At 60.8% G+C, this 23,812-nt stretch overlaps 1 protein-coding gene and 1 non-coding gene across 8 annotated transcripts; one reads left to right on the top strand and one right to left on the bottom strand.

Annotated features, from left to right (window-relative positions):
• Nucleotides 1-1,524: 1,524 nt before the first annotated feature.
• On the bottom strand, nt 1,525-14,569 carry DPF1 (double PHD fingers 1). Of its 7 annotated transcripts, none has more exons than XM_062176083.1 (12): nt 14,538-14,569; nt 8,187-8,347; nt 7,978-8,085; nt 6,672-6,799; nt 6,170-6,259; nt 5,702-5,780; nt 5,357-5,488; nt 4,585-4,635; nt 4,360-4,479; nt 3,307-3,419; nt 2,714-2,825; nt 1,525-2,632 (listed from the first exon to the last, which is right to left on the bottom strand). In XM_062176083.1, the coding sequence occupies exons 1-12, from the start codon at nt 14,567-14,569 to the stop codon at nt 2,562-2,564; spliced, it is 1,197 nt and encodes a 398-aa protein (XP_062032067.1). In that variant the 3' UTR covers nt 1,525-2,561. The 7 variants fall into 7 exon arrangements, with proteins under 7 accessions (XP_062032067.1, XP_062032071.1, XP_062032073.1 ...); XM_062176087.1 differs by having other exon boundaries at nt 2,714-2,795; XM_062176089.1 differs by having other exon boundaries at nt 2,714-2,789.
• Nucleotides 14,570-19,965: 5,396 nt separating this feature from the next.
• LOC133748958 (small nucleolar RNA SNORA65) lies at nt 19,966-20,090 on the top strand. Its single transcript, XR_009864551.1, has one exon. It is a non-coding gene; the product is annotated as a small nucleolar RNA SNORA65 (small nucleolar RNA).
• The last annotated feature ends 3,722 nt before the right edge of the window (nt 20,091-23,812 follow it).

The raw sequence follows: 23,812 nt of genomic DNA, 5'->3' as shown, positions 1-23,812 counted from the left end.
GGAGTCTGGGGCACCGCCCCCTCTTGCATCTGCCTCGGCTGGGGTCCAGATCGGGGTGAGGGTGGTGCTGGGACGTGTCTGTAGCCCTGTCCCCCCAGGGCTCCTCCAGCCAGGACGGGCCTGAACAGCCCCCCACTCCGCATCTGGCCTGGTCCGTGAATCTGGCCGGGAATCGGGGTGCAACTGATTTGAAATCAGGAATCCCTGTGGAAACCCTGGCTCCACAGGGGTCTGGGCGGTGGCCCAGCCTCTCTGGCCAGGTGCAGGGGCCCTTGTGAGCCTCCTCACCCGTTTACCTGTCGCTGAGTTTTCCATCTTTGAGCTCGTACCCGCTGCCTCTCTGACTCAGACCCTCCCTGCCAAATTTTTTTTTCCAGAAGGCGTGGGGATTATATTTCGAGGAGGAGGGCCAGCCATGCACAGGTCTCCTAAAAATTCTAGAGCTGTCCTGACACTCTCCCAGTCTCCGCCCCCTTGAGGCCCCATCCCCAAGCCCTGCCACCCTGCCCCCACCCACCCGGGGGAAGGGGGAGGGAAACCTCAGAACAAGCTGTTCTCACATCCTCTCCTGGCTCCCGCCCGGGAGCCACCTCCAACACCCCGCAGCCCGCACGCGCCAGCCCCTGGCCGCGCCTGGACTGCCCTTCTCCATCTTGGCCCAGTTTTCAACTTCCTCTGCCCGTCCTGGGCCCTCCCCGGCCCCGCGCTGCTTCCCCGCTCAGCTCTAGCCCACTCCTGAATCCCCTTCAGACCTTCGGCTCTTCCCAGATTTTCTTGTTCCCCTAAATTATTTGTGCCTGTCTCTCCCACGAAGTCCACATGTCTGTCTGCCCTGGCTCCTCTCTCCCCCTTCTTCCCCTGGTCCGGGCCGCCCCTCACCTACAGCCCGCCCGCTTGTCTGCGAGTTTTTATGACTGATTTCCTCTCCCCACTCCATCGCTGTCTCTTTGCTGGCGCTCTGCCTCTCTCAATCCCCGTGGCTCTCCTCCTCTCCCTCCTGCTCTTTGTCTGGTTCTCTCAGTAAGTGTGGAACTCTCCTCATCTCTCCCCTGATGGTCTGTGGCCCGCTTCTCCCTCACTCTCCCCCCACACATACCCCTAAACCTCAGTCTTTCTCCTGATGTATCACCCTGAGCCTAGATGTTTCCTTCTGCCCACCCCTAACGTCTCCTCTCGCTCGCTTTGCCCCACACCCAGGTCAGGGAGCCCCAAGTGATGGCCAGTCTGAGTGACACCTCTGGATCCCCATCCCCCAGCCCCTGTCACCTCCCTCCTGGCTACCTCCCGCTGCAGCTGCAGCAGCCCGTTGCCAGGGCAACCACAGCTGGCTGGGTGGGAGCCCCCTCCACCCCATCCCCCTTCTCCTTTCCGGCTAGGCTGGGAGGAGCTGGGACAAAGCCAGAGAGGGGCGGGTGCGGGGGAAGAGGAGCCGGAGGGGCCGGCTCAGTTGCTTCTCCCCCAGCGAGGGCCCCCCATCCCCGTCTTGGTGACACCCCAAAGCAGGCTGGAGAACAGGCAGTCGTGGCAGAGGGGTCAGGCCCGGTTTAATACACAGAACAAGTTAATTCACAGCAGAGGCAGGCAATAAAGGAGACTCTTTACAAGGAGGGGTGCTCCTGGATGGGGGGGAGACCCCCCAAGCCCACCACCTCCCCCGTTTGCAGTCTCAAGTTCCCTTTTTTTTTAAACCCGAACGACAAACACACACAACCACAAGAAACAACCACACCCCCTCGCCATCCCCAAAATGGCCAGCGAGGGCAGCAGGGGCAGCCCGGCCTGGCCGGGTGGGGAGGGGGGCCGGGGAGGGGGAGAACGAGTCCATTGCAGTCTGTGCTTCTCATTCCAGCAGGCGCTGGGCAGGGACCCGCCTTGCCCCGCCGCCGGGCACCACCCCCAGCCCTGGCGGGCATGTGGTGGGCACAGGGCAGGGCTGTCAGGGAGGGGCGGGAACAGAGTTCGGAAAACCACGGTTCACATCATGCAGTATCCACGGTGGGCACCGGGAGCGGGAGGGGTGGACACCATGCCCGCTCAGCGTGCTCACAACGGGGGGATGGTGCCCACCTTGGGTGGGGAGGTGGGACAGCTGCAGCTGCAGAAACTGGGGGGGAAGGGGGCGCCAGACAGGAAGCTGGCAGGGACTGGTGCCCAGTGGACGCGCTCAGCAGTGCCCCTCCCTCCAGCCAGGCCTTAGCGGACTCTGTATATATTAATTTCTTTTTTTTTTTTTTTTAACTTTTTGTCTTTTTCTTTAGAAAAAGGCTCTGTCCAAGCCCCTGGCTGGCATCCACCCCACTGTGCCCGCCCAGAGGCGGGGTATGGCTTTGAGGGGAGCGGAAGTTCCTGGTGCCCATTTGCCAAGGGATGGGGAGGGAGGCAGGGAGAGGGGCCCTACTGGGCCCACCAACCCACAGGGCCAACATTCCGCTCGCACAGAGGGGAGAGGCGGCCCGGCCCCCCACCACTGTGGGACATCTGGGTGGCAAGGGCGAGAGGAGGACCCGGAGAGGCAGGTGGGCGAGCACCACCCCAGAGGCCCAGGAGAGGCAGAGCCAGGCCTAGGTGAGGGTGATGTAGGCAGAGGCCTTCTCTTTCAGGTGCCGAAGGCAGAGGTGACAGCTCCAGCTCCCTGCGGGGACAGCCAGAGGACAGAGTGAGGCCCAGGCCCGGCCACCCCCTCCCCCACGCGCGCGCCTGCCTCTTCTCTCACCTTCCGGGGGCTCCGCCATGGGGGGACTCAGGCAGTACATGTGGTAACCCCGATCGCAGTCGTCACAAAACAGCAACTGGTCCTGGGGGGTGAGACCCGCCCAGCTGGCACCCTGGGGGCACGGGCACCAGAAACCGGGGTGGGGGGGCTGGGGCAGGGGCTCGGGTCCCGGGGGCAGGGGGGAAGCAGTCCCTTGCAAGAGGTCTTGGCACCTTGGACTCGTGGCCGGGCAGGGACGCCCACAGGCTGCCGGCAGGCCACCTGCGCTCTGTGCATCTAAGGCGACCTCGCTGTCCTTTGAGGTGAGCGGGTAGCAGCCCTGGGAGCCCTGGGAGCCAGGCGCTACCATTGTCCTAGCGGGCGGCCCTGGGCGGGCCATGTCCCCTCTCTGCACAGTGGGAGCCAGGGCACCTACCTTGGGGTCAGAGAGGAGGTGTGGAGGGGAAAGGGCCAGGCAAGCTAAAGGACGTGGGCTACCAGTAACAAGGCACACACGTGACTGCTGTTCACACTCAGGGGCTCCCGGGAAGGCTTTAGGCCCAGGCAGGGAGGGCTGCGGGGGCGTGTCCCGGGGGAGGTGGGCGGGCACTCACGTCGTTCTCCGAGGTGCCACACAGACTGCAGGATTTGCACTCAATGCACTGCCAGCGATAGGTGCGCACGGCCGCCGTCATGTTCACCGTGAACTGTAAACACGAGGGGTGTCCTGGGGGCCGAGGGCGGGGTGCGGTTAGGAGGGCCTCGTCCCCTGGCAAGGAGAGGGTTCAGCCCCGACCCCCGCTCATTAGGCCGGAGTGAGCTGCTGTGGTCCACAGCCTGACCCTGACCCTGCCCTGCCCTCAGTGCCCAGACACCGGATGGCAAGCAGCATTACCGTGGCCATCACCGGCTCCTACCCCGCCGCCATGGCAACCACACTGCTCCCAGAATACCATGGCAACCGCATTCCATTACCCACAGTGCTGTGGCAACCACTTTCTACCGCCCACAACACCGTGGCAACCACAGTCTGTTAACCAACGCGCTGAGGCAGCCACGTCCCGTCACCCACAACCACAGCCGCTCACCGCAGTGACGTGGCGGCCACATCAGCCCCGCCTGCCACAGCTGGGTCCCCACACCTTGCTTCCATGCAGCCAAGGCCCATTCCACACGACACCCCACAGCCGAGCTGTGACTGACAGTGGTGTGCAGTGCCAGTCTGTTCCCACTGCCCGGGGGCTGACACCCAGCGCACCTGCTGCCCGCACAAGGACACCCCATTCTACCAGACGGCCGCGGCGAGCCCAGGTCACCACCCACCGTGTGGAGGCAACCACAGACAGGCCCCTGCCCACAAGTCCATCTTGGGAAACCACACTCCGTTAGCCACGGTTCTGCGGCAGGCACAGCCTGCAAGCCACAGGCCCTGGGCAGTGGCAAGCCATTACTCCGCTACCCACATGCCTTTCTCACTACACTCGGTGTCATGATAAGCACATGGCACTCCCCTAGTGCCGTCCAACCACATGCCATTATTCCCCAAGCCTCGGCGACCCCAGTGGTCTCCGCCTGTCCTCGGCAGCCAAGTCAGCTCCAGGGCCCTGCAGCGCCCCCGTGCGCCCGGGGTGCGCTGGGACCCGTCATCTCCGCCCAGGCAGGGTCACCTGATCGCCCGCAGTCTGCGCAGGAGATGAGGTCCTCGGGACACCCCGTCTTCTTGGAGCCACCCAGGCAGAAGTCGCAGTAGCCGTTGGGGATGACAGTGCCGTCGGGCGCCTTCTTGGCTGAAAGACAGCAGAGCGGGCTGGGCTGGGGCAGGCGGGTCACCGGCAAAGGTGGCTGCAGGGGGAGCACGCTGGGAGGGGGGCGCACGCAGGGAGCAGCCCTACCTGTGTGTTTCCTTTGTGCCTCGGGGACCCAGGCCAGTTCTTTGTAAAACTCTAGGGGTGGGAGGGACAGAGAGAGGGGCTCTCACCGTCTCACCCTGCCCCCAGCCCCAGCCCCAGGCTGGGGCCGTAGCCAAGAGCTGGGAGGGGGCAGGTGAGTCTGATCAGGCCCCCAACTCCGAGGCGACCAGCCTGTCCTGTTCACCGCTAAGAATGTGGGGGGCGCGGCTTTCGGGAGGGCCGCTGCCACCGGCTCACGCACCCATCTAGCAGATGGCGCCCAGCACTCGCAGGGAGACCCACGTGCAGGGCAGCAATGCCCAGGTGCCGGCATGGGGGGGCGCGCGTGGGCCAAGGACACTCACCCTGTCTCCCAGGAGCGGGTGGGAGGCGGTTTCCGCCCTGGTCGGGCTGAGCCTCCGCCCCTCCCCCAGTGCTCAGCTGTCAGACTGGCACGGGATTGGCATGGGCGGGCACCAAGGACTTCCAGGCCACAGCCCCTGCCCCTTGGCCTAAGCCCAGCGGGGGGGGGGGGGGAGAAGGGAGGCAGGGAAGGAGGGGAGTCATCTCTCACCCCCTCCCCAAGCTCTAATTGAAACAATAAATCAGCCCCAGAAATATTGCGCCCGGCCGGCCGGGAGCGAAGGAGATGGTTGGTTGCCATGGCAACCCCAGAGCCCGCATCCCCACGGCCGGTGGGGGAGGGAGCCGCTGTGCTGGAGGTTTTCCAGAAGGGTCTCCTGTGCACCCCCCCCCCACCTGGCCGCCTGCTCACGTTTGTGGTTGTTCTTCCGGTGGAAGGGCAGGGCGTGGCGCTCAGCGTTCTCCTCTCCCTCCTCCTCGGCCAGGTGGGTGTGGGTGTAGTGGTAGCTGAGCCCGGGGCGGTTCTTATACCGCTTGCCACAGACTGTGAGCGAGCAAGGGGGGGCGGGGGAGGGGGGCGGTGAGACCCCTGGGCCCATGCCGCCTCCACCCTGACCTCCAGGGTCACACCGCCCCACTCTGTCCAAGCCCTGAGACTCCCCCCGCTCCCACCGACCCGGGTGCGGCACAGGAGGGAGAGGGCCGTGGGGGCAGAGGTCTCTGGGCCCCACTGTCTCTCCCTCTCCCGAGGACTCACTATCACAGACATACGGCTTGTCTCGGTCCTCCAGGGAAGCGGTGTCCTGGCGTTTCCGGAGGCCCCCGATGCCGTATGCCTGGGGACACGGTGACGCGTGAAGGCCGGGAGAGCCAGGGGGCGCGGCCTTCATCGCTGGGACTTAAAGGCACGTGGTAGTTGTGCAAAACCTCCTAGCTGTGGGGCCTTGGGCCTCGCTGGGCTTCGGTCCCCTCACCTGTAGTACAGGTAGGAAGCGAGCCCTAATCTGTCATGCAAGCTCCGTTTTGCAAATACCCTCATCTGCAAGCACACGGGCCTCAGTTTCCTCCTCTGTGCAATGGGTCTAAAACCCCCTGCTCCTCAGGCTGCTGGGGGGAGGGGGGTTGAATGCGGTCAGGCTCGAGGCAGGGTCTGAGCACCGTGCAGGTGGAGCAAGCAGGCCGGGCTGTCGCGGGGTGGGGATGGGGAGAGGCTCGGGGGTGATACCTTTCCTTTGGCCCTGTTCTTCCTCCTGGGAATGTCGTCCTCCAGGTCTTCCACCTCCAGGTCATGCGGGAACTCCAGCAACTGCTGTTTCTGAGCGGCAGGAGAAAGATTGGGGTGGAGGAAGTAGGGAGCCCGGCGCCACCTTGGGGGCACAGTCAGGGGCTTCCAAAACAGAGGAGGTCCTGGGTGGGCGTGTGGCACAGTGGGTACACCAGCACGGGACTCAGCGGCCCCCAGCACAGTGCCTGGGCCCCTGCCGCCCACGTGGGAGGCTCAGGTGGAGCTCCGGGCTCCTGGCCTCGGCCTGGCCCGGCCTCGGCTGTTGCAGGCACTTGGGGAGTGGGCCAGCGGGTGGAAGACCTCTCTCTGTGTCTATTTCTGCCCCTTCTCCCTCCCCTCTTGCTGGCTTCTGGTGTTTTTAAGGAGAGAGAGGAGGTCAGGAAGGCTGGAGATGGGCCTGGCCCAGGGCCCCAGGGGACCCACGAGGCGGGCGGAGCCCCACCTGACAGTCCAGGGCGGCCTCCTCCTCCTTCAGCTCCATCTTCTTCTCCCCCGTCTCGGCGCACAGCAGAGCCTCGAGGACCGGCCCCTCCGGGAGGCCGCCCTCCTTCTTCAGGGGCGCCTCACAGTCTGGGGACAAGGCCACGGGTCAGGCGGGAGGCTGCCCGTGCTGTCTGCGGGAAGGCAGAGGCGACCCCGCACGCAGCCTGCCCGGGCAAGGGGAAGGCGCGGCCGCACCCTCCCACCCACCTGCCACGCTCCCGAGCGGACCTGGCCGGAACCTGGGGTACTCCCCGAAAACTTCACAGAAAGACTCGGTGGGACCATCACACACCCAGACCTACAACCAGACGCTCGCGAACACCTAGCTCCCCGCGGGGCAGACCCCAGCCAGGCCTGGGACCCCCTGGGCGAGCGGAGATACAGAGACACCGCGCTAAGGGATGCAGTGGCACCCATGGGGAGACACAGGCTGTCCGCGACAGTCGCACAGAGCAAGCGACCCCTGCAGACCAACTGCACCCTAACGCTCCTAAGAGATACAGCCAGCCCCTCGTATATTCCTGGACACATGGCACCCGCAGGTCCTGAGAGGCAGGCCAGCAGCTACTCCCAGACCCACCTGGGGGAGGTAGACTCACTCGGGAATGATCGCTGAGCTGGACACACACACACACACGGACAGACACTCACGGGGGACGCTGCGACACTCGTGGCTACGTACAAACCTTGGGATACCCCGGGACAGGGAAGAGAAACGGCCAGAAGCTGGCGTGGCCGGACACCCTTACGAAGAGGGGACGTGCTGATGCTGACGCGTGCAGAACACGCCCGCTCCACAGACACCAGCCACAGGCTCCCAGGTACCCCGGAGCACGTGCACACTCCCAGGACAAGAGGGGCGCAGCCGCGGGGCGGCCAGACACACAGCGGAAGGAAGAAACTTCCCGATCCCCTTGGGAGCACCTGGAGCCTTAGCCCAGCCACAGGTGGAGAGCATGGTGACCACTGCGGAACACAGGAGCTACCAGTGGGTCCCCGGGGCGCCCGCAGAGGGAGACCCAGCCGGCCAGACAGAGCCTGTGCGCTCAGACAGCCTCCCAGGTGTGGCTAAGCCCTCCAGCACACCGAGGGGCCGGGCGGGGTGGGGGGTGGAGGGTTCAAGGACCCAGAGAGAAGTGCAGCACCTCTGGAATAGCGGCAGGACGCCCACACCCGGCCTGCCGTTCAGACCCTCGCTAGGAGGAAGGAGATCTGCGCTCGGACACCGGACACCGGCCCGGACCCGCGCGAGGGCGCGCACGCACCGATCTTGTACTCGCAGGGCCGCAGGCGCGGGTCCTCCAGGATGTTGAACCTCCGCTTCTTCCTCCAGCAGCGGGCAGGGTACGTGTAGATCTGTCCGGGGGCCAGACCTGGAGAGACAGCCGTGGGGGAGGACGGAGAGAGGGAGAGGGAGTGAGCGAGCGCCCGCATACAGCGGCCGCCCCGCCCCAGCCCGGCCTCCCGCGCGCACCGGGCCCGCGGTGGGTCTTCTCCATCCAGATGTAGCAGTTGTTCTGGGCCACGCCGGTCTGCGAGTCGAGGAAGGGCAGGCGCAGGCTGCGCTCGGCGCACAGGCGCGCGTTGTAGCTGCGGCAGTGCTCGATGGCCTCGCGGTAGAAGTCCTCGCCTAGGCTGCGAGGGCGGCAGCGGGCGGGCGGCTGTCAGCGGGGGCCGCCCTGCCCCGCTCCCGGCCGCCCCGCTCCCCGGGCCTCCCTGCCCCGCTCCCCGGGCCGCGGGGCCGCCCCGTCCACTCTCACCTCGCCCCTCCTGGACCCGAGCTCGGGGGGAGGGGACGGCACCAAGAGGCCCCCAGTCTGGGGCTTAAGCAGGCCTCCAGCTCAGGAGATGCCCACGATATAAAACGGACAAAAAATACACCAGGACCCATCCATACGTGAACACACAACCAAACGAATCACACACTCACACGGGCTCCACACACAAAGAGACGGATTCAATACTCACAAAGGAGAATCACAAATCTCACACACGTGCACACACAGATATCCCCGGAAAAGCACACATATCCCAAGTGACCTGGTGTGGAAAGAGACAGATCCGTGCACAAGTATGTGTCAGGTATCCAAAGACACACAACGCAAACAAACCACCCACAAAGACTCACAGTGTAGACCAGGCCACATCACACGTGCACACACACACACACAAACTTGTGCACCCAGACACACACAGATGCACAAATATCAAAAGAGAGAGACTGTAAGACAAATGGCTCCCAGGCATTCACCCACAGTATCCAGACACACAAATCACACACACACACACACACATCACCAGACACACAATATACAAAGAAATCACACGGATTCACACAGGTACACACATACACACAAATATGCACGATGTAGAACTCGGTACCTAAAATAGCACCTAGCCAAAGACACACACACACACACACACATACACATCAAATCCACCCAACATCACACAACAATTTACAGAAAAGTGCATGCCTGCCTACAGCTCCCCAAACACAGGACACTAGATCCTGGGTGCCATCCCCGAGGGGTGCACACGCGCTCAGAGACCCAAAGATGCCCAGCGCAAAATAAAAGAAATCCAACACATATCCAGACAGAGCCACACACACATACAGAGAACTCTCGCTCTCACACACACACACTCCACATCCCAGACAAAGGTGGTGTGGACTTCACTGGAGTTTACCAAGGCCCCTCCGTTCCCCAGGCCCCTTCCCCCTCTCCCAAACCCGGGGGTCGCGAGGCAGGGGCGATGACCCCTTTCCTGGAGAGGACCGGAGTCGGCCCGCGCCCTCCGCCCCTTGCAGAGCAGCGCGCCGGACACCATTCTTGCCGGAGACCCACGGTCACGCACACTCGCACCCCCGCGCAGCCCCGCACCCGGTGACAACCCCCCAGACACCCCCTCGGCCCCACCCCCAGCCGCCACACACACACGCACACACAGGCACACACAGGCACACATGCCTGCGCAGACCCGCCCGCGCGCCCGCCCGCGCCTCCCGCCGGCCCGCACCACCTCAGGGGGCCGGGGATGACCGTGGCCATCTTGCTCCCCGGGTCCTGCCCCCAGCAGGTCCCCGCCGGGTCGGTCCTCCCAGCGGTCGGGCGGGCGCTGAGGCCGCCCATCCATTCATTCCCGGGGGGCGGGAGCACGCGGGCCGCAGCCAATCACGGCGGCGGGGCGGGCCCGCGCGGGCCATGCTGGGAGTTGTAGTCCCAGGCCCGGGCCCGAGCCCGTGGCGACCGGCGATGCGGAGGCGGGGCCCACGGAGCGCGCACAGTGTGGCTCGCACGCGCTCCGTCCTACACACCTCCCCGTCTCACGTGCACAGCCTCACACTGGCACACACAGCCTCGCGCACTCCCACGTCAACGCCGAGAAGTAGGCACACCTCGGGCGCCCGTCCCTAGACCCCGCGGGCTCCGGAGAGCCCGACCCCACCCCACTCGGGGCCGGCACCCCACCCACCCTGCTCAGTTCTGGCGGGGACCGGTAACCACACCTCTCGCTGGCCGTGCCCTTTGGGCCTTGGGCAAATGACAAGCTTTCTGGACCTCGGTTTTCGCATCAATAAAAATACGCACGATGCCGGATCGGATGGTTGTGGGGTTGATGTGGGTGTTTTAAAGGGGACGTGACTGCGGAGGGAGTTTGGGAGAGCAGTTAAGACACCTCTTGGGTCGCCAGCACCCATACCCATACCCATACCCACACCCATACCCATCCTCACACCCATACCCATACGGGAGCTGGCTGCACTCTCCGTTAGAGCTTCCTGCCAACGCACACCCTGGGAAGCAGCAGGTGGATGGCTCAAGTATTTGGGTCCCTGCTATGCACGAGGGAGACCTGGATGGAGTTCTGGGCTTATGGCTTGGGCCTGGCCCAGACCCAGTTGGTTCAGGCTCCTATAGTGTGAACGAGCAGATAGAAGATCTCTCTGTCTGTCTATTTCTCTCCCTTTCTCTCTCTAATAAATTTTATTTTTTAAGTAAAAAAAAATTTTTTGAAGAGGTACCTGGCAGATAATGAGTACTCGATAAACTCATTTCAGGAAGAGGATCTGACGTGCACTAAGAAGTAAAATGGTGGGGCCGGTGTTGTGGCTCAGTGGCTTAAGCCACCACTTGTGACTCCAGCATCTCTTATCTGAGAGTCAGTTGCTCCACTTCTGATCCAGCTCCCTGCCACTAAGGTACCTGGGAAGGCAATGGAGGTGGCCCGGGTGCTTGGGCCCCTGCACCCCTGTGGCAGACCAGGGTGGGGCTCCTGGCTCCTGGCTTTGGCCTGGTCCAGACCTAGCTGTTGTAGCCACTTGGGGAGTGAGCCAGTGGGTGGAAGCTCGCTCTCTCTCTCTCTCTCTCTCTCTCTGCCCCCCATCTCTCTCTCTCTCTGTCACTCTCTTTCAAATAAATAAATCCTTTAAAATTATTTATTAAAAGAAGTAAAAGAGTGATCACTCTTAGAAAGAATCATGCATGGGTGCTGGTTCAAGACCTGGCTGCTCCACTTCTGATCCAGCTCCCTGCGATGGCCTGGGAAAGCAGAGAAAATGGCCCAAGTCCTTGGGCCCCTGCATCCACGTGGGATACCCAGAAGATCTCCTGGCTCCTGGCTTCGGATCAGCCCAGCTCTGGCCATTGCAGCCATTTGGGAAGTGAACCAGTGAATGGAAGACCTCTCTCTCTCTCTCTGTCTCTCCCTCTGTCTGTAACTCTGCCTTTCAAATAAATAAATAAATCTTTTTAAAAAATGAATGAATGAGCCAGTGCTGCGGCTCACTAGGCTAATCCTCTGCCTACGGCGCCAGCACACCAGGTTCTAGTCCCGGTCGGGGCGCCGGATTCTGTCCCAGTTGCTCCTTTTCCAGTCCAGCTCTCTGCTGTGGCCCGGGAAGGCAGTGGAGGATGGCCCAGGTCCTTGGGCCCTGCACCCACATGGGAGACCAGGAGGAAGCACCTGGCTCCTGGCTTTGGATCCGTGCAGCGCGCCAACCGTAGCAGCCACTTGGGGGGTGAACCAAGGGAAAAAGGAAGACCTTTTTCTCTGTCTGTCTCTCTCACTGTCTAACTCTGCTTGTCAAAAAAAAAAAAAATGAATGAATGAATCATGCCTGCACACAGGTGCTCCTCAGCACCACTGAGCACGAGGCAGGCACAGCTCTGTCCTGAGTTAATCCTATTTCGTTCCTGTCTTTCAGATGAGGAATCAGGTGGTCACAGGGAAGTGACCTTACATGCCCTCAGCCCCTGGGACTGCTGGGCCAGGCCACGAGGGAAGGACCCATGCACCCAGACTTTGATCCCCAAGTGGGCCTCACCTCCTGGGTCACACACACACACACACACACTCAATCGACCCCAAGGAATGCTTAGAAGGTGAGCTGACACACTGAGGCACATTCTCCCGTTTATCTCTCTGTCTCTATCTCTACACACACACGCACACGCACACGCACACGCATCCCCCCCAAGAGCACCCTGGTTTGAGGGGCTGAGGGAAATAAACACGCCTGCACACCCCTTGTCCACCAGGGGGCGCTCCAGCGCACAGACGGGGCAGGCGTCTTCACCTCCTTTGTCAATTGGTCCTCTCCTCCTTGAGAGACATCCACTCAAGGCCTCCCAAACTCGTGGTCACCTACACACACACACACACACACTCACTTCTAGTCCCTCCATAAACTCCTCCATCTAGGCCAGGTAAGGCCTTGACCCGCCCCTCCACCAGCCGCCACGGGGAGGTTGGGTGTCTGACTCACATCTGCTCAGAGGACTAAGTGGGACGCGCTGGCACCCCTAGCTCACTCCGGCCTCCAGGCTCCTTTAGTGGCCACCAGACACCTGACCCACCATGACCCTGCCCCCCAGACCCAGGCTCAGCACTCTTGCTCCCCACACCTGCAGCCACAGCCTGACCAGCCGCCTGTGGCCCCGCCCCAGCGCACTCAGTTTGACCCAGTGGGGCCTGGGTGTGGAGACCGGGTCACCTCCCAGAGGTCCTGGCCCACCAGTGGGATCTGAGCCCACAGACCCAGGCTGGCCCTTGCCTGACCAGTCACCCTCAGACCCCTCCCCGCCCACGAGCTCCCAGCCCTAAGTGGGTGCTGGCCCCCAGGAGAAGTCGTTACTGATCAGTACTGATGAAGCAGTGCTGATTGGACTAATCATCGCTACGTTCAGCCAGGGTCAGGCTCCGCACCGACGGCTTTGCAGCGATCGCCGTGTTTAAGCCTCGCTACAGCCTCACTCCCGGGCAGTTAAAACCTGCCGTAGTCCCCAGTTCACAAACGGTAACACTGAGGCTCAGGGTGAGAGAATTAACGGCTCAAGCTGGGTTCTGAACTCCCCAGGGGAAAGGCACTGGCCTGCCCCCGTGGCTGACCTTGGCCTCCAGGCCCCTGCAAAGGAGGGCACCTGCAAGGAGGGGCACCCTATTCCTAGTATTCCTCCCAGGGCCTGAGCCAGGGGCGGAGCCAGGGCCCTGAGGGCCTGTGGATCCCGTGACTGCACAGGAGCCCCATTCCCTGCCTGCCAGTTTGGGGGTGTCCCTCTTGGGTCTGTCTGTGTGCATGCCTTGGGGCAGGAGAGGAACAAGCAGTTGCCACCCCCACGCACCACCTCTCACTGACTCTGCTCAGAGCAAAGCCGCACAGCAGGTGCGTGCTGCTAAGTCCCGGCCCCTGCACAAACCCTACTCTGCCACCTGGCACCCCCAACCCGGAAACCAGGGGCCAACAACTGGGGGGGCCAGCGGTCCAGCCACCATACAGAGTCCTCATTAGGAGGGGTGCACTCGCCCACCCCCAGCTCTCCGCGCTCAAGGTCAAGGCAGCGAGCGCTGGGGCTTGGGGGCAGGGTGGGGGAGGTAGCCCCAGCCCCTTTGTGCGGCGCCGCCAGGCGCTCGCCCTCCGCCTCCTCCACCAGGCCCGGGAGGAGGGGGAGGGGAGAGAGGGCGGGAGCGGCCGCGCGCCTGCCACTCAGAGCTGCTGTCACCGCCTGGGAAAGGGGGTGGGGGGCGCCAGGACCCAGGAGTCCTGGATTCCGAGGAGGGAACCAGAGAGAGAGAGGTTGAGAGGGCGAGGGACGCCAGGCGCCAGGCTCGGACCCGGGCGTCCTGATCCCAAGCCACGGGGCCGGGAGGAAGCCGGAGGGAGGCGGGCGTGGAGAAGGCAGGGGTTCCCCCGAGACGGAGGCGCAGCCCTCCCGAGCGGAGCCGCGATGCTCGGGCTGGAGGTGCACGGGCCGGGAGAGGAGGGAAGCCGCGGCCCCAGGCGATCGTGGCGTCGGGGCTTCTGGGTGCCGGGGACCCGGGGAGCAAAGGGGACTCGACCGGGGGCCCCCGACCTCCGAGCCCCCACCCCGAGGCCAGCAGCGCCGGGGTCGCGGAGAAGGCGGAGGAGGTGTAGAGAAAGATGCTCGGGCGAGGGGCGAGGGGGTGGTGGGAACCCCGGAGACTCAGGTCCGGACTTGGGCGTTCGCGCTTCCAGCCCGCTCCGGGGCGGGCCCGCCGCCCCCAGAGACACCGCGCAGCAGATGGAGGCGGGGAGGGAAGCCCCCACCCCCAGCCCGCGCCACATTCCTTCACTGACAGCGACAAAGAAGAGGCGCCCCCGCGACCCAGGAGGGGCTCCCGTGCCCAGCCCCCGGGGAGGGCTGCAAAGGGTGACAGCCCTCAGAGGCACGGGGGCGCGTGGGGGGACCCCCATTCCACTACCATCCGCGCGCTGGGTCCCCCTCCCCAGCCCCAGGGAGGGCGGAGGAAGGGCCGGGGTGCGGGGACTCCGGACCCGGGTCGGGACAGCGGGGACACTCACGACTTGAGCGGGTTCTGAATGGCGGTAGCCATGGCCCGCTCGGCTGGGCCGCCTCCGGCCCGGGGCGCCGCTGCCGCCGCGCGCGGGCCCAGCCCGGCCTGCGCCGCCCGCTCTGCCGCCCAGCGCGCTACGATTTCATTCATTCTTGGGGCTGCGGCGCGAGCCGAGCGGGGCGGGCCGGGGGCGGGGCTCGGCCAATCCCCGCGCCTCCCGGCGCACGACGGGACGTGGAGTCTAGGGGCGCGCGGCGGCGCCCGAGGGCGCCCCTGCCCGGACTACACGTCCCAGGGGGCGTCAGGAGGACCGCGCGCCCATTGGCTGCCGGGGATACAGGGCGGGGCGGGGCTCCTCCCGGAGCATCCTCTCCCCCTCCCCGGGGGGTGCTCTGTTCCCGGCCCGGGCTCTCCATTCCCGGGTGGTTCTGAGTCCCCCTGGGGTCTGTGGATGTCCCCAGGATCTGCGGCGGATTCTTGTCTGAGTCTACTTATCGGGGCGTCTCTTCGGTGTAAGCCAGTCTCTGACAACATGGGGGCTCATCCAGTGCCTTTGTTCGTGTATCGACTGCCTGTGCCAGGCACTGGGAACGCAGCAGCGACCGAAGTCAAGTCGCTGCTCTCAGGAAGCTGACGTTCTAGTGGAGAAAGACGATTTTAAAATGATAATAATAAAGAGATCATTTCAGAGAATGCTGAGTGCTATAAGGAATTAAAATAGATTAGTTTGGGGGCCCGGCGCTGTGGTGTAGCAGGTAAAGCCACTGCCTGCAGTGCCAGCATCCCATATGGGCGCCGGTTCAAGTCCCGGCTGCTCCACTCCTGTCCAGCTCTGGAAAAGCAGTAGAAGACGGCCCAAGTCCTTGGGCCCCTGCACCTGCATGGGAGACCCGGAAGAAGCTCCTGGCTCCTGGCTTTGGATTGGTGCAGCTCCAGCCATTGCAGCTATCTGGGGAGTAAACCAGTGGATGGAAGACTTCTCTCTCTCTCTCTCTGCCTCTCTATAACTCTGCTTTTCAAATAAATAAATAAATAAATAAATAAATAAATAAATAAATCTTCTTTTTAAAAAAATAGTTTGGTTTGGAGGAGTGGCTGCACAGAGCGGGTGACTTTTGAGTTGAGCCCTGAAAAGTTGCCAGCCACACATGACAAGGGGAAGCGCACAGAGGCCCTGAGGCGGGCACAGGTGCTTTGTGCAGAGCTGAGTAGGAAGACGTAGCTGGGGCAGAGTGGGGGGGGGGGGCGAGGACCCTCCTCCTGTAGGACCGTGTGGGCAGCTGATTCTCTCCTAAGTGCAATCAATCATCCTCTTTTTCACATGCGCACGCACACACACACCCAAGCCCACCAGCAAATCCTGCTCTCTCCACAATTCACAGGGCAGATCCAGCCCCCACCCCATCCCCCGTCCAGCATCGTCCCTGCATGGATCATGGTAGCGGCTCCATCGCTGCTCTCCCAGCTGCCCCCCAGTCTGTTCCCACGGCGGCAGACAGCTGTCTAAAACGCAGACGCTCTGGCTAAAATCTCCCCTGGCTGCTTTCACCTTCGGAGCCATGTGGAGTCCTCACTTTGCCTCCAAAGCCCTCCTCTGTCCCCGACCTGTGCTGGGTTTCTGGCCTCGTCTTCCTCCTTCCATCACTTGGGCGATCTGGCTCCAGCCCCACCAGCCTCCCTGTGCTCCCACTTCAGCCACAGGGCCTCTGCACTTGCTACTCCTTCTTCCTGGATTGCTCCTCCACCCCCTCCCCCAATGCACACACCTCCTGCGTGACTCCATCCCTCACTTTATTCGGGCCTCTGATTAAGTGTCGCATCCCCAGAGACAACCCCAGCTGATATAGCAGCCTCTGGGGCCAGTGCTGTGGTGTAGTAGGTAAAGCCTCCGCCTGCAGTGCCGGCATCCCATATGGGCACCAGTTCAAGTCCCGGCTGCTCCACTTCCGATCCAGCTCTCTGCTATGGCCTGGGAAAGCAGTAGAAAATAGCCCAGGTCCTTGGGCCCCTGCACCCGTGTGGGAGACCCAGAAGAAACTCCTGGCTCCTGGCTTCAGATCTGCACAGCTCTGGCTGTTGCAGCCAGCTTGGGAGTGAACCAACAGATGGAAGGCCTCTCTCTCTCTCTCTCTCTCTCTCTCTCTCTCTCTCTCTCTCTCTGCCTCTCCTCTCTGTGTTTAACTCTGACTTTCAAATAAATAAATAAATCTTAAAAAAAAAAAGCAGCCTCTGTGTCTGTCCCCTTAAACACCAGTCAGAGTTGGCTATTATACTACATATCCATCATATTATATGTCTGCTATCCTAGCACAGGGCTATTTGAGTTCATTGTCGGTCTCCACCCATTAGGACGTCAGCTCTGTGGGGGAAGGGACTGTTGGTCCAATCATTGCTATCGCCCCAGTGCCTAGAACAGCGCGTGACAAATCCTAGGTGCTCAAAGTCGTTTGTTAAGTCAACAAATGAGTGCTTGTACCCACACCCCTCCCCACCGTGCATCATCGGGAGGCAGGCAGCCAGCAGGGAGAGAGTAGGTGGCCCTGGGCTGTGTCCTGGACAACCTGAACTGGGGATGATGTACTAAGGAAACCTTGAGCACGGAGAGCCTGGAGAGAAAGCTGCGATGCTGGAGGATCACGGTCCCCAGGTCTGCCAAGGACAGAGCAGTGATGCGGATGGCCCCGGATGCGGCCTTAAGCTCACTGTCCAGTGGGTGACAGTGCCATCACCAGGGGTCAGGGCTGCGACGGGGAGGCACAGGCAAAGGGGTCAAGGCCAGGATGGGGCAGGTACAGGCAGAGGGGTGGGGGCTGGGCTGGGATGCACAGGGAGAGAGCTCAGGGCTGTGGTGGGGAAGGTAGAGGGGGCAGTGGGGTCCCAGAGGAGACTCCCAGCCCAGCCTGGCAATCAAAGAGGTCTTCCTAGAAGAGGGGGCATCTGACTGTGGGTGAGTCCTTTTGCATCCTGATCCCCTCACCTTTCCAGAAACCAAGAAGTCTCTGCTCTGACCTCCTGGGGCCCTGCTGCCTGCTGTTGCTGTCACTCTTGTCTTGGCAACAGCAAACCATTATCCTGGAAGTCTACATCCTTGGTCACATCTAACCCTGGAACATAAGGGTTTGGCCACCAGAGGGCGCCAAAAACCAGTCTTTGTCCTGCAAAGGCTGCTCCTGGCCCCTCAGACCCAGGAAAGATTGCCCCAGGCTTTGGGGCGGGGACACTGCCCTGTACCTGCACCCCAGGCCCTGAGCACCTCGGTGCTCCCCTCACCCAGCGCCTGGGGGCCTGGAGTCCCTAGGAAACCTCAGTCCCACCCCCCCTCCCCCGTACCATGGGAGCTGGAGTAGGCCTCCATGCTGACCCCACTCCATCTGTCTCTCCCCCACTGACAGAGGCTCTGCACTAGGCTGCCCTTGGGCGGTCAGAGATGGCCTCCTGCAGTTCCCAGCCCGGTGTGGGGGAGGGGCAACAGTAAGGATGACGATGACGGGCAGGGCCCCCACCCCCACCCCCAGCTTAGCCTCCCCGCGTGTGAGGACGCTGCTGAGATTCTCCCACGGGTGACATCACAGGATCCCTCAGTCCATCCTCGGATCGGGGAGCACAGAGAGCCCCTGACAGCTTGGGCTGGGCCAGGCCACAGCTGAGAGCCAGGAACACAATGCGGGTCTCCCACATGGGTGGCACCTCTCACGGTGTGCACCAGCAGGAAGCTGGCCGGTAAGCCAGGAACAGGCGGGCGCCCCAAGCAGGGACCTGACCGCTGTGCGCATGCCAGCCCCTCCCTGGAGGTCGCCAGCACCATTAGCGTGGGCGGCCTGGTGGCGACCTCCCTGCTTCCACATGCCATCTCCTTATAAGGACACGGGTTGCCTGCTCCCGGGGGCCTCATCCCCACTAGTCTCAGATGCAGCAACTCTTTTCCCAGCCCTGGAGTACCGGGGCTCAGAGCAGCAACACATTTGGTGGGGGAGGACCCCCATTCGCTGCACAGCACCTTGCTAACTGAGCTATCTGGAGGAAGTGTTCCCACCTGCGGCTTTTAACTTTGAAACGCACTACAAAACATGCCGGGGGCAGGCCTGTGTCCAGTGGTGGAAATGCTAGGTGAGGGGCCGGCGCTGTGACGCCGTGGGTAAAGCCACCGCCTGCAGCGCCGGAAGTCCCTTATGGGCGTCAGTTCGAGCCCCTGCCATGGCAGCCATCTGGTGGGGTGAACCAGCAGATGGAAGATCTCTGTCTCTCCCTCTTTCTCTGTAACTCTGACTTTCAAATGAATAGATAAATCTTGAGAAAAAAAAAATGATGCCAGTTGGGAATGGCCGTTGCAGGCATTTGAGGAGTGAGCCAGCAGACGGAAGATCTCTATCTGAATATGTACCTATCTTTCAAATAAATTAAAAATGAATATTTAGGGGCCGGCAGTGTGTCATAGCAGGTAAAGCCGCTGCCTGCAGTGCTGTCATCCCATATGGGTGCCGGTTCAAGTCCCGGCTGCTCCATTTCCCATCCAGCTCTCTGCTGTGGCCTGGGAAAGCAGTAGAAGATGGCCCAAGTCCTTGGGCCCCTGCACCAATGTGGGAGACTGGGAAAGAAGCACCTGGCTCCTGGCCCAGCTCCAGCCATTGTGGCCAATTGGGGAGTGAGCCAGTGGATAGAACACCACTCTCTCTCTCTATCTATCTTCCTCCCTCTCTCTGTCTAACTTTGCCTTTCAAATAAATAAATAAGTTTTTTTTTTAAATGTAAAAAATCTCCTGGATGGATGGTGGTGGACCGGATAGAGGGTGAGGGGCGTGACCCGGAGAGCAGAAAGTATGGATGGTGGAATCCGTGTGGCAGGCACATGGCTGTTCACCATGTATTATTTCAACTTATGTTTGAATTTGTTCATAATAAACTGTTGGAAAAAAGTGTTCCAGCTTATAAAAAAAAAAAAAAAAAAAAAGGAATGAGAGGCCAATGCGATACAACAGTTTAAGCCGCTGCCTGCCATGCCAGCATCCCAGATCAGAACGCTGGTTCAACCCTGGCTACTCCAATTCCAATCCAGCTCCCTGCCGATGCACCTGGGAAATCAGCAGAAGATGGCCCAAGTACCTGGGCCCCTGCACCCACGTGGGAGACCTGGATGGAGCTCCTGGCTTCAGCTTGGCTCAGCACCAGCCATTGTGGCCATCTGGGGTGTGAACAGGTGGGTAGAAGCCATCTCTCCCCCTCCACACACACACTCTGTCATTCTGCTTTTCAAATAGAGCAGCTATGAACAGAAACGAATGGGCAGGTGAAAGAAAAGATACTCGTTGTTTCTGAAACTGATAAATGAATAATATTGAGAATATCAAAGAATCCTTATAAGTCAGCCGGACGGCCACTCACACCCCAAAAAGACGTGAACGGAATTTCAGGAGACTCGGGAAGTGACTGGCTCGCCACCTGCCAGTGCACCTGACCATCCTAGCGGCTGGTGCGGTCCAGTGGGGAGCTGAGAGGAAGCCCGGCCTAGGGAACAGGATTGTTCGCCATGTGGCTGCCTCTGTGCCGAAAACATGGAACAGCCTAGGGGAAAAAGGAAAGAAAAAAAAAAAAAAACCAAGAATCAGCAAATGTGCTCAAAATCATTCGTAATCAGAGATAGCAGTTAAAACAATTATGTGGGTGCTCTCCGTAAAATCCCTTCATGTCTTCTGTGTGCTTAAATGTTTTCAGAACGAAATATGGGGGAGGGGGAATGAGACACAGCCTTGTCCCTGGCAGACGGGAAAACCAGGGGCTGGGTGATGCCAAGTGGCGATGGAGGGTCCCGGGCCCACCTGCAGGTGACAAGGAGCAGGGCTAGAGATGGCCATCCCAGGGGGCTAGCGGCCCTCTATCTCTATGGTCAAACGAAGCCAAATCACGAGCCACAGGCTGATGGCTCGGCCAGTGACGGGCCCCACGTGCATTGGTGGTCCCGTGGGGTGGTGATGGACGGGGGAATTCCTATCACCCAGGACACCGTGTCCCTCACGCGCTTCCACTTACCCACAATGCTCAGTACGTGATGCGCTGTCCGGAGCTGTAGCCTGGAGCAATAAGTGGACTGTTCCACATAGCCTCGACGTGCAGGTGCTGTGCCACCAGGGACGCTCCGTGACGTTTGCACGGTGACAAATGCCAACAGCGCGTTTTCACAGACGCCGCCATCCAGCAAAGCGTGACCATGCCCACGTTCCCTACGCCAGGCCGTCACACTGCTGGGTGACACGTGCTAGAACTTCCTCCCCTGGGTCTCAAAGGGAGGTTCTCCAGAGATGTCCGCTGCAGTGTTTCTCGCGAGGCTGGAGCCGGGGAGGCGGCAGGGCTGTCCAGTGAACACCCTCAGAATCCCGGGGCCACGCGTACCCCCACCCCAACTCCGGCCTCGGAGCAGAGGGCTGCCTTTGGCAAGGAGACGCCCCAACCTTGGCCAGTCCCTCAGGGTCTGTTTTGTTTTTATTTTTTTAACAGCACAGGAATACGATTTATTTGCGAAGTGGAAGTACCTAAAGAGAGGCAGTGTAGGAGTGCAGGCACATTGACAGTGTGCTGCGGCTGTGTTGTACTGATTTGAACGACAGAGAGGTCTTCCGTCCACTGGTTCACTCCCTAAACAGCCGCAACAACCAGAGTTGGGCCGATCCAAAGCCAGGAGTTTCTTCCAGGTCTCCCACGTGGATGCAGGGCCCAAGGACTTGGCCATCTTCTACCGCTTTCCCAGGTGCATTAGCGGAGAGCCGGATTGGAAGCAGAACAGCCGGAACTCGAACCAGCACCCCTATGGGATGCCACCATTGCAAGCAATGGCTTAGCCCACTGTGCCAGAGCGCCAACCCCACTCCGGGTTTTGAGCTCAGGGGTTTGCACCCACTGTTGACTGCTGCCAACCTTGCAGAGGGAGTTACCAACCTTCTAACGGCCTCTGCTGGGGAAAGATCACCCCTCTCGAGGGGGCACTGGAGCCTCAGGCCTGGTGGCCCCATCTCAGCAGCCTTCTTATGGGACAAGGCAACTAGATCTCCAGGATTAAAAATGGGACCTTAAGGGTAGGCGTCAGCCTGGTGGTCAAGACGCCGGGGAAGACCCTCACAGCCCAAGTCAGAGCTCCTGGTTCAGCATCCAGTGGTCCTCCCAACTCCAGCTCCTGCTAATGCATACCCTGGGGGGCGGCAGGTGGGGACAGAAGTAGCTGGGTCTCTGCCGCCCACGTGGGAGATCCAGACTGAGCGCCTGGCTCCGAGATTCGGCTGGGCCCAATCCTGGCTTTTGGCAGTATTGGAGGAGTGAACCAGCAGATGGGTGACTCTCTCTCTCTCTCTCTCTCTCTCTCTCTCTCTTTCTCTAATAAAGAAATAATTTTAAATGAGATGTTTCTTTTAAAAAAAGGTTACTTATTTATTTATTTGAAAGGCAGAATTACAGAGAAAGAGAGAGAGATCTTCCATCTGCTAGTTCACTCCCCAGGTGGACCCAGAGGTCAGGCCAGGTCAGGAGCCTGGACGGAGATCTGGGCCTCCCAACATGGGTGGCAGGGGCCCACGCACTCAGACTGTCTTCAGCTGCTTTCCCAGGTGCACTAGCAGGGAGCTGAGTCGGAAGTGGAGTAGCCGGGACTGGAGCTGGCATCTGACTCAGGATGCTGGCACTGCAGGTGGCCGCTTGACCTGCTGTGCCACAGCACTAGGCTGAGTGAGACTTCTCATGGCCTAGACTAGCAATCTTGGTCAGGCCAGACGGCCCCTGCACTGAACACTGGGGGTACATATATCCTGTTTTTGAAAGCTTTTATTTTTATTTATTTATTTTTGACAGGCAGAGTTAGACAGTGAGAGAGAGAGACAGAGAGAAAGGTCTTCCTTCCGTTGGTTCACCCCCCAAATGGCCGTTATGGCTGGTGTGCTGTGCTGATCCGAAGCCAGGAGCCAGGTGCTTCTCCTGGTCTCCCATGCAGGTGCAGGGCCCAAGCACTTGGGTCATCCTCCACTGCCTTCCTGGGCCACAGCAGAGAGCTGGACTGGAAGAGGAGCAACCAGGACAGAACCAGCGCCCCAACTGGGACTAGAACCCGGAGTGCCGGCCACAGGCGGAGGATTAGAAAGCTTTTATTTAATAAATACAAATTTCACAGCTTTAGGATATAGCGGTCCTTCCCCCATACTACGTATATCCTTGTAGGGCATCTGCAGCAGAGGAACTCAATCTATACCTGGCTTCACATAAAGGCTCCAAGAAGGGCGCCATTTTTTCCCTACTTTATATGAAAGAGAGAGAGACAGAGAGGTCTTTTCTATCCACTGGTTTGTTCACCAAAAGCCTACAGAAGCCAGGGCCGGGCTAGGCCAAAGCCAGGAGTCCAGAGCCAATCTGGGTTGCCCACAGGGATGGCAGGGATCCAGGTATTCGAGCTACCATCTGCTGCCCCCTGGGGGTGTGTTAGCAGGAAGCTGGATCGGAAACAGAAGAGCTGGGACTCTAACCATGCACTCTGGGAGGGGATGTGGGTGTCCCAAGCAGCATCATATTGGCTGCACCAAATCCCTGTCCCGAGGGGCGCCTTTTGTGCATAGGTTGGGTTGGGAGACTGGGGTCCCCATGGTAACAAACCACCACAGGGCACCCAGCAAGGAGCTGAGATGAGACCCAAGAAGCCCCTGAGCCTTGAGAGCTGTTCTACTGGCCCAAGGCGGTGTTGGCCGCTCCAGATGGGGCCCCTGCAGGAAATGGGGTTCCCTCAACCTCAGACAGCTGAGGAAGAGCCCTTCTACCTGGAGTGAGTGGCATGCGGCGGGCTCTGAGTGAGGGCCTGGGGATCTGCAGACTTGTGCTCCATGACACCCAGACCCGGGAGAGGACAGGACTGTCTGGTGAGTGACTATAGGAAGGACTTCCTTCCCTTGCACCACAGGCTCCCTAGTACCCCCAAACAGGACCCCCCCAACACCACTCTCAGATGAATGGCTGGTACTCCCTGGTCCTAGCTGCATGTGACCATTGAAAGCTGACATTCTGTATGTGGTCCCGCCCCCTGGCCACAGTGATTAGCTTAGAGACAGGGCAGGACCCAGGCTGGACCAATCAGGGTCCTTCCCTGGGATTTTTCTTTTCTTTCACAGAGGACCTAAAAAAAAAGATGGGATCCTTAGTTCCATGATGAGGTCTGTTGCTCTCAACCAAAGAATCCTAGCGGACACGTTGACCTTCCATTCACTGACTTTCTGAATGTAGGCCCTACATGGGGTGCTGGGGCTGTAGCAGTGAGTGTCC

The sequence above is a fragment of the Lepus europaeus genome, chromosome 19 (genome assembly GCF_033115175.1).
Source record: "Lepus europaeus isolate LE1 chromosome 19, mLepTim1.pri, whole genome shotgun sequence".
Classification (NCBI taxonomy): domain Eukaryota; kingdom Metazoa; phylum Chordata; class Mammalia; order Lagomorpha; family Leporidae; genus Lepus; species Lepus europaeus.
The sequence above is the reverse complement of the archived record's forward strand: the minus strand, read 5'-3'. Positions and strand labels throughout refer to the sequence as shown.

What these genes read in the sequence shown, in the direction of transcription:
- DPF1 (XM_062176083.1), bottom strand. Translation starts at nt 14,569, where the DNA reads ATGGCTACCGCCATTCAGAACCCGCTCAAGTC. An exon ending in GAAGACCCACCGCGGGCCCG is followed by an intron (nt 8,086 to 8,186) that starts GTGCGCGCGGGA and finishes CTGTCTCTCCAG; the next exon opens with GTCTGGCCCCCGGACAGATC. An exon ending in GGCACAAAGGAAACACACAG is followed by an intron (nt 4,480 to 4,584) that starts GTAGGGCTGCTC and finishes GCTGTCTTTCAG; the next exon opens with CCAAGAAGGCGCCCGACGGC.